Consider the following 8,489-nt stretch of genomic DNA (forward strand, 5'->3'; position numbering starts at 1 on the left):
TGATTGGATAGAAAGAGAGGCGGTGGTTGGTGCTGGTAGGTAAGTGTGAGCAGCTCTGTTAAGCTGAGGATACTTCCTCTTCTCCACTAATTAAAAAACAGAGACATTGAATGAATGATACATTTTGTTAGAATTTTGTAATTATTTGGGTTTATGCATAAACATACCAAGTCTCACACACACACACATACACACACACACACACACACACACACACACACAAAACATTAAAGCTATCCCATGACTTTATATCATTTTTTCCTTTTAACATTATGAAGGGCTCACATACTGTCCACTTTCTATGAACATAACTGTTCTTAAATAATGTGCACACTGTAACTCTAAACTCAATTTTCTATTTCATCTGCATCATATCCACAACTTCATCATCTGCAGGGAGAAACTGCCACTCATTCACACCAAAATGATGGACTTAAAGGCATGTAGCGTCTGGACCACTCAAACACACAATATATATTTTGTTAGCTAGATTTCACAAATACTCTGTAATAGAAAAACGCTCCCGGAAACCCTAAGCTCATGCCAGGCTTCGGCCTTGTCCTTTCCATTCATCAAGTTACTCTGACGCAAACTGGTTCTTTCTCATCAACCAACTTCAGCAAGATCTTGGGCCTTAAGATTGCATCAGGAATCTATTTTCAGACAGACGAGACTTGCAAGTATCAAACTTAGTCTTATTAATTGATATATTAGGTATCAGTTGCACCTTTTTACCAAGGTGTGTTTGAACTAAGAATCTGACATTTCCCTCAGGTGTAGATCTGCTGAATATGCAAATGGTTCTATAACTTCATAGTCCTTATTTCTCTTCTCTTTACTGCGTTAAGCTTTTAACCCTTCCCTATACAAACTGAGTGTGTATGTGTATGTTAGACCAGTTTATGTGTTTATGTAGTATGTTAGACTAGTTTAAGTGTTTATGTAGTTAATAAAACCTTACTTGTATCACACTTGACGTGGTTCATTGTTTGCTCATAACTGGAGTCACTTAATCATGCAGATTTATGCTACAAGCTTTTGTAGAATTGTACAGTAAGAAAGTTATTTCCTTTAACCAGGAAATTAACGTTCTTAGAATTGACAAGACAGTTGACCCTGAGAGGTCAGCTAAATATCTACAGTGGATCTAAAATATTCATAATTAATTATAACTAGTTATGATTAATTATTCATATTTCCCATGAGCTGATTCATTACAGGCATCATAGCGGACTTCATCACATCTATTTTAATTTTCTTTATTTTAAATTTTTGTGTTTTACTTCATGTATTTATTCATGTTCAGTGTCAATGTATTCAGCTAATAACTGTTGTTAAGGGCACTGACATGTTTGCTACAATTTCACCTCAATAAAAAATGACCTAATTCACACAACATGCTGTTTTAAAGGGGTCATATGATGTTGCTAAAAAGAACATTATTTTGTGTATTTGGTGTAATAAAATGGGTTTATGCGGTTTAAGGTTCAAAAAACACATTATTTTCCACTTGTCAACACACTCTCAACAGGTAAATGAGTTCTTTCTTAAAATGTCCATAATTTTTAACTTTCAAATTGTAACTGGTTTCCTACCAATCATGTCCTTTTCTCTTTTTAGTTGAGGAGAACCTGTTAGTGTGACCAGCACTGTTCAGTTAAGGATACTTCTCTCCTCTTCACCACTAAGTAAGTAACAAAGATATTGAATTAATGGTCCATATTGTTAGAATTTGTTTATTTATTACTTGGGTTTATGCATAAACATGCCCAGTCACAGCTATCCAGTGACTTTTTATCACTTTTTCCTTTTAACATTGTGAAGCGCTCACATGCAATGTTTGGCCTTCATAAATAATTGTTTTTACATAAACCAATGGAAAGAGACATATTGTAACTCTAAACTCAATTGTGCATTTCAGATGCTGTCACATCTTACAACCACATCATCTGCAGAGAGAAACTACCATTCAATCCCACCAAAATACACACAATGATGGATTTAAAGGCATCAGATTATAAAAACACAGTGATTCACTAGAACTTGGTTTTCATCACACTATTTTCTGTTTCTGTTTTGTTTTACTTCTTTAAGTATTTATTTATCTTCAATGTCAATTGTCATTTATTAACATATTCTGCTAATAACTGTTGTTATAGCACTGTCATTGTTGTTTTAATGTAAAACCCTAATACAGGCTACAAGATATTATAAAACCAGGCAGATAGAGGGGTAAAAAAATACAAATAAATACAAATAATATTAATAATTCTAATATTAATTATATAAATGTACTTATATACTAATATTAATGAAGATAACCTATCATTAAAAAGTTTATCTATAACACCAATAAGGTCCTATTGCATTTTCAAAGCATGAACCCAAAAAGGGTTCTGCTATTGTTATAATCTGAAGAACTTTATGGTACAGTTTAGAACCATTTTTCTTAAGAGTGTACACTATGAGATATGATAGTCAGATGACTTTTTGAAATTGCCTCAACTCGATAAGAAAATCAGTAGGCTACTTAAAAATGCAAATGTTGTAACAGCAAATTTTAAAACACAACCTTTTCCCATAAAATATTTTGTCTCTTTTTAGCAAATGATAATGAAAGTAGTAGTAAAGATCATGTTCCATGAAGATATTTTGTAAATGTCCTACTGTAAATATATTAAAACTTAATTTTTGATTAGTAATATGCATTGCTAAGAACTTCATTTGGACAACTTTAAAGGCAATTTTCTCAATATTTTGAGTTTTTTGAACCCTTAGATTCCAGATTTTCAAATAGTTGTATCTCAGCCAAATATTGTCCTAACAAACCATACAGCATATTTATTCAGCTTTCATATGATGCATAAATCTCAATTTCGAAAAAAATTGACCCTTGTGACTGGTTTTGTGGTCCAGGGTCACATATATTTACACACATCATACTATTAATATGCATTTTAATTAAAATTATAAATGTGCTAGCTATTGTACTGTTTATTTAGGAACATTGTGGCACCCCTCTTATTATGAACATGACTGATTGCTTTCATGTGCTGATAATCTTAATATTAAAAATGCACTAATGTACTAATAAATGACATGTTAGCAGTTAATATTTAGCTGATAAATGACTGCTGTTTTTCGTACTCTGCAGATCTGCAACTCTAAAGATAACAAAATAGTTTTACAAGCCTTTGCCCCAAAGCTGGGATCTAACTGGATAGATCCGACAATTTGAACAGATGGACAATATCAATTATAGCTGTCTAATAATCATTTTCTGGCTAAATCAATAAGCTGCTGGTTCAAGAAAACTCTGTTATGTTAAAGACTTAATAGAGGCATATACATATATACAAGCACAGAGTTGCATAAGCACAGGGTTATTAAGAATCATTTCCATGTCAACAAACCCTAACAAAATCACAAAAAATTGCACCACCTTGTGGTACTGTACCGTAGGTCTTTTCAAAAGTAGACTTTATATCAAACCAATGTTTGACAGCAATGAGATGACCTATAAAAAATGTTTTATATTCATGTAGTGCTTAATTAGTAAATATACATTCACATTTCATTCTAGGCCTGTTAAATGTTAGTGACTGCACAGTTTAGATGGTCATTCCAATATGATAACCTTAAGCCTAAAATTCACACAAACCACTTCAAAAGGACACTCAAAACGACTTTATCCAGTAGTTTTCAATTGCTTTCAAGATCATAAGATCTAACTTGCCTGAAAATAAATTAAATTATGAATTATGTACCTATTTTCCTGTTTATTTTCCTTTAGAATTCAGGTAATTACAACTTTAAAAGACTACAAAAGGATGAAATGACAACAAAAAAATGTTTTTCTCCTTAAACTTCCATCAATTTGTTATTTAATGCTTGATCAGTTCCAGTCCTGAGTCATTGCTCAGTGCTCCATTTGTGCAGAAGACAACATTTATAGTTGCATTTTCAGCCTCAAAATATGTACACCTTTTTTTTTTTAAATAATATTTCTGCAACATGTCAAAATACGTTTGAGATTGCACAGAGCATGGTTTAATTCGATGAAATAATGATTAACCGATCTAGTTTTATATACCACTGAATAACATTTAGCAAGTAAGGTAATGCACTTATATGTTTGCACATCCATTTGTCCTAGATGCACAGGTTAGCGGCTGCGTAATCAAACTACCTTGACCTACTTCTGGATGGAGAGCCGTATACCTGAGCGCACCCATCGCCCCCTCCTACCCGAGCTCTCATTGCAGTAGGAGGGTCCATGTGCACACAGTGACGTCTCTACGCAAGTCTGTCTGAGTCCGCTGTTTGTATTAGTCTTCAGTTGGGCGCTTTCAACAATCTAGTAGCAATGTGCACGTAAACAGAAAACAATCGACAGGACGTTTCGGTGAAGCCGCTGTTGACTGCTGTACGCGCACAATGCGCTGTAGTTAAGGATCTCGAGTCATGAGCGCGGCAGTGAGCGGTGCGTTCAGCTGTCACAACTGAAACTAGTACATGCAAGCAGTCGCAACACTGGGAATACTTCTAAACACAATTCAACGGCACGGTTTAGTGTCATTTGCTCCGTTTTGTCCATTGGATTACTAGTGACCAGCAGTAGAGATAACTGTCACAATTGGATGTCGTAATTACGGTAAGATGTCTTATTATTATTATTATATCGCCGGAGAACGGAGCAGTCCTCTATATATGAACTACTATAAATGCAGACGAGTTTAAAACTTGTCTAAAACTTGTACATTTGTGACACGCGATGCTCAACTTGACAGGACCTGTGCTGTGCATGAAGTGCACTTTAAAGCAATGAAAAGAAACAACAACAATTGCATATAATGTTTCCGTCAATAATGTATCCTTAACTAACATCCTTTGCATCAGATCAAATAAAAGACACAAATCCATGCAGCAGTGAATGCTGTTTAACACATCGCAATTGCTAACGCTTTCCATCAAATTGAGCCTACATCAAATTATAAATAGTTATATCAAAGCTTAGCACGATCTCCTTCGTTCCGTCGTTATAAGTTCTTCAAGGGATAGCAGCTTGTATTATTTCGCGTAACGTTAGCATCATCCTGTCTTATTTACTGTACGCGTGCTGGTGCATCTAGAGTTGAGTGCAACTTAAGTTTATTCAGCCAGATGGGACACGATAATTACTGTGATGTTCACAGACAGCAAGAACACTGGCGAATAAGATTGATTCTTGTGGAAATGCATGCAAACATATTTATTTCACTTTTTTATGCGTAATTGTTTCACGTGGGGTCATGTGATGAATAAAGCGCATCACAACGATATTTAAAGAGGAGCTCTTTTGCAGAAGAAACAACTGCGTCACAATCATCATTCTGGAGATCTCTGTGCAATGCAGCATGAAATATCACGCATCCGAGGCTGCACGTAAAGTTGACTTGAAGTTTTTGTAAACTATGCAAAGAGCAAGTTCGTTTTTCACATGTTTTAAAGAACGTCGCAGAAATATTGTGGCTAGAAAGCTTATAAAAATAAAAGACTGATAGAGGACCAATCCGAGAGTGGCGTGATGAACTCTTGGCGACAGTCTGTCTGCTTCTGTCCAATGGTTGCACGCTAAAGTACGGTATCGTGGGAAGAAGACAAGGGAAAAAAATCCAAAACAAAAACAACGAACTACGTCAATCGTTTAACGCTGCACTCTCATCACCTTATGACTTTACTTTTAAAAGTGCAATGCCTCATGAACTAACTGTATGTATGTAGAGCTATTCATGATTGTATAGATTAGGGATGTAACGGTATGAAAATTTCATATCACGATTATAGTGACCAAAGTTATCACGATTATCAATAGTATCACGGTTTTGTTAAAATTAGATGAAAACGTTCAAAAAGAACTGATACACACACTGAAAACATTTCAATAAGTTTTATATTTGAAAATCAACAAACAACAAATACAATTAGCAGCTATATGCACTTTTTTTTAAGCAAAAACATTAAAATAACATTAACATGAAGCCCTAATAATAATAATAATAAATCACTTGTGTGCCGCCATTTCCTCTCGTGCAAAAAACAACAACAACAACATTGCATGCTGCTTCTGCATCAGACTGATGTTGGCTGGACAGGATTTACCGTGAGTTTTCAAAATTGTGATAATCAAACACGGTTTTGATAATTACATTTTAAACGGTAATACTAACCGTCAGGGCATTTTATCGTGATTTATCGTAAAACTGGTAATCGTTACATCCCTAGTATAGATGATAGAAGAAGCCTGTATGTACTGTGCATGACTGACAGTTTAAGCTCACAGCGGTTCTATTGCATCTTCAGTCCCTCCCATAATGCTCTTGTGGGTGGGTGGTCGGTTTGCTTTCTCTTCTTGGTGCTGTCAACAGTGTGGGGAATTACCTTTTTTTTTTTTTTGCCATAGCCATTAAAAAAAACATACGTGAAATTGAATACACAATGCATTCAAACCTGTTTCAGATTTAAACCAGTTATTTTTGCATTCACGCCGTCTCTGTGTTGTAAGTCTCAGTCCACAGTTTTTTATTTGTCACTTCATCATAACTAAATGTAACACTGCTAAAATGAATCTTTACGTCATATTGTTGAAGGACAGAAGAGTTAAATTAATTTTTATACCACTCTTCTAGAAATATAAAATAATAATAATAATAATAGTAATAATAATCCAGAAACAAAGAGTTAAAAGTATAAAGAAATGCTTTGCTAGGAGAAAAAGTTACCTGCTAGTTCACAATTCATATTTGGTGAGAGGGGCAAGTGGATTTCGTGAAACCACCTTGAATGTGGAGCCTCATGTCACCTCACCTTATGTCTGCAGAGGCAGTGCCAGGATCCAGCAATGCTCAAAGCAAAGACTTTCACAGTTAATTAACAAATGTACTAATTTATAGTGGATTCACACATCATGGTGGTAAAAACATAGTAAAACATGTGGGAAAGATATAATAGTTTGGTTAAATACAAACATTTCAGCTGGAGAGAATGGGGAGGCACAGTAGTCTGACAGAGAGGGATGGCCCCAACACATACATAAAGAAGAGGTCATTTGCAATCCCATTTAATTAGCACTATTTAAATCTGGATACATTTCTTTGTAATCACACAATTGAAAAGTAGTATATCTGAATGAATGAATGAATGAGGCATTTAAATAGCGCTTTATAGTGTATTGCTGTACACCCAAAGCACTTTACAATCATATGAGGGGGTCTCTCCTCAACCACCACCAGTGTGCAGCATCCAACTATCTGTAATACATTTTCCAAAAAATAGTCAAATTAAACCAGTAATGAATAATAATTGTGTGTGCTATTTGGTTTGACAGTCAGAGTAATACGATTTATTTGTACTAATCAGAATACTGCTATTTTGACTGTAGTCTAAATATCTCTAATTTATTGGTCCATTAGGTTTATCAAATGATCCAGGTATGGAGACTAAAAGATACCAAAGTTACTGCGAAGGGGCAAATGCAGAAAACAAATGGGCACAAATGCCGAACACCATGGAGTATTGCTGTTCTGCAGAAGAGAATTTGACAAACAGTGACATGCTCATGGATATTGTTAACTCGAGCAACGCCCCTAACATGCCATCTGTCTGCAAGGACAACAACTTTAAAACTACAGAGACAACAATGCTTAGAGTTAACCAGAATCAACCATTACCTTTATCCTCCTTCAACAACTCCTTACACAACCGCAAGTCAGAAACAGACTCAAAGGAGCTCTCCAAAACGGTTGCTGAGTCTATGGGCTTGTACATGAATGCTGCCAGGGAAGCAGACTTTGGCTTTGCCCAACAAGGGACTGCAAGAGGGCAGGGTAGCCCACAGAAACAATATCCTCTTTGTGGGAGAGCAAGTGAAGACAGCCAGTCCAGAACGACTGGGAGCCCAAAGATGAAAGCTCCCCCAGCTTCATTCCCACCTGGGGCCCAGCTAACCAATGGTGGCCTGCAGGAGTGTGCTGTGGTTCCTGCCTCAGTGCCCTCTGCACTGGCCACCACTCTTTCATGCAGCACTGATGGGTCTGGGCCCATGTCTAGTCCTACCGGACACAACATGGTGTCATCAACTACCAGCCCCATCTTCTTTGACTCTGATTGTCCGTCACTGGCTTCTGCCCCCACCAACTTGATCCAGGGTCTAACCCAGTGCTTCAATGCTAAATGAAAAATAAAGCAGAACTGGATATGTAGTGTCCAATTAACATGAGGACGAGACTTTTTTGTGACCTTGTCCATTCTAGCCATTGCCATGTGAATGCTGAATCAACCGCAGTGGGCCTTAGGAAATCCTTGCCAATTACTGAAGTCATAAATGTTTGCTTACCAGACTTTAAATTATACGTTGCATAATTTCTTTAACAAGCTTGCAAAGTGCAGGAAGCCCTAAACAGTTCTATAAAGCATATCCCATCTGACAGTCAAAACTTTATAAGAGTCAG

The 8,489-nt window shown here is 36.1% G+C and overlaps 1 protein-coding gene across 1 annotated transcript; it reads left to right on the forward strand.

The window, feature by feature from the left end:
• Window positions 1-4,278: 4,278 nt before the first annotated feature.
• Window positions 4,279-8,215, forward strand: LOC107598756 (mineralocorticoid receptor-like). Its single transcript, XM_016290192.1, has 2 exons — window positions 4,279-4,654; window positions 7,452-8,215. The coding sequence occupies exon 2, from the start codon at window positions 7,472-7,474 to the stop codon at window positions 8,213-8,215; it is 744 nt and encodes a 247-aa protein (XP_016145678.1). The 5' UTR covers window positions 4,279-4,654; window positions 7,452-7,471.
• Window positions 8,216-8,489: the final 274 nt, after the last annotated feature.

This window comes from Sinocyclocheilus grahami, unplaced genomic scaffold (assembly GCF_001515645.1).
Source record: "Sinocyclocheilus grahami isolate Dianchi unplaced genomic scaffold, SAMN03320097.WGS_v1.1 scaffold255.1, whole genome shotgun sequence".
Taxonomy (NCBI): Eukaryota; Metazoa; Chordata; class Actinopteri; order Cypriniformes; family Cyprinidae; genus Sinocyclocheilus; species Sinocyclocheilus grahami.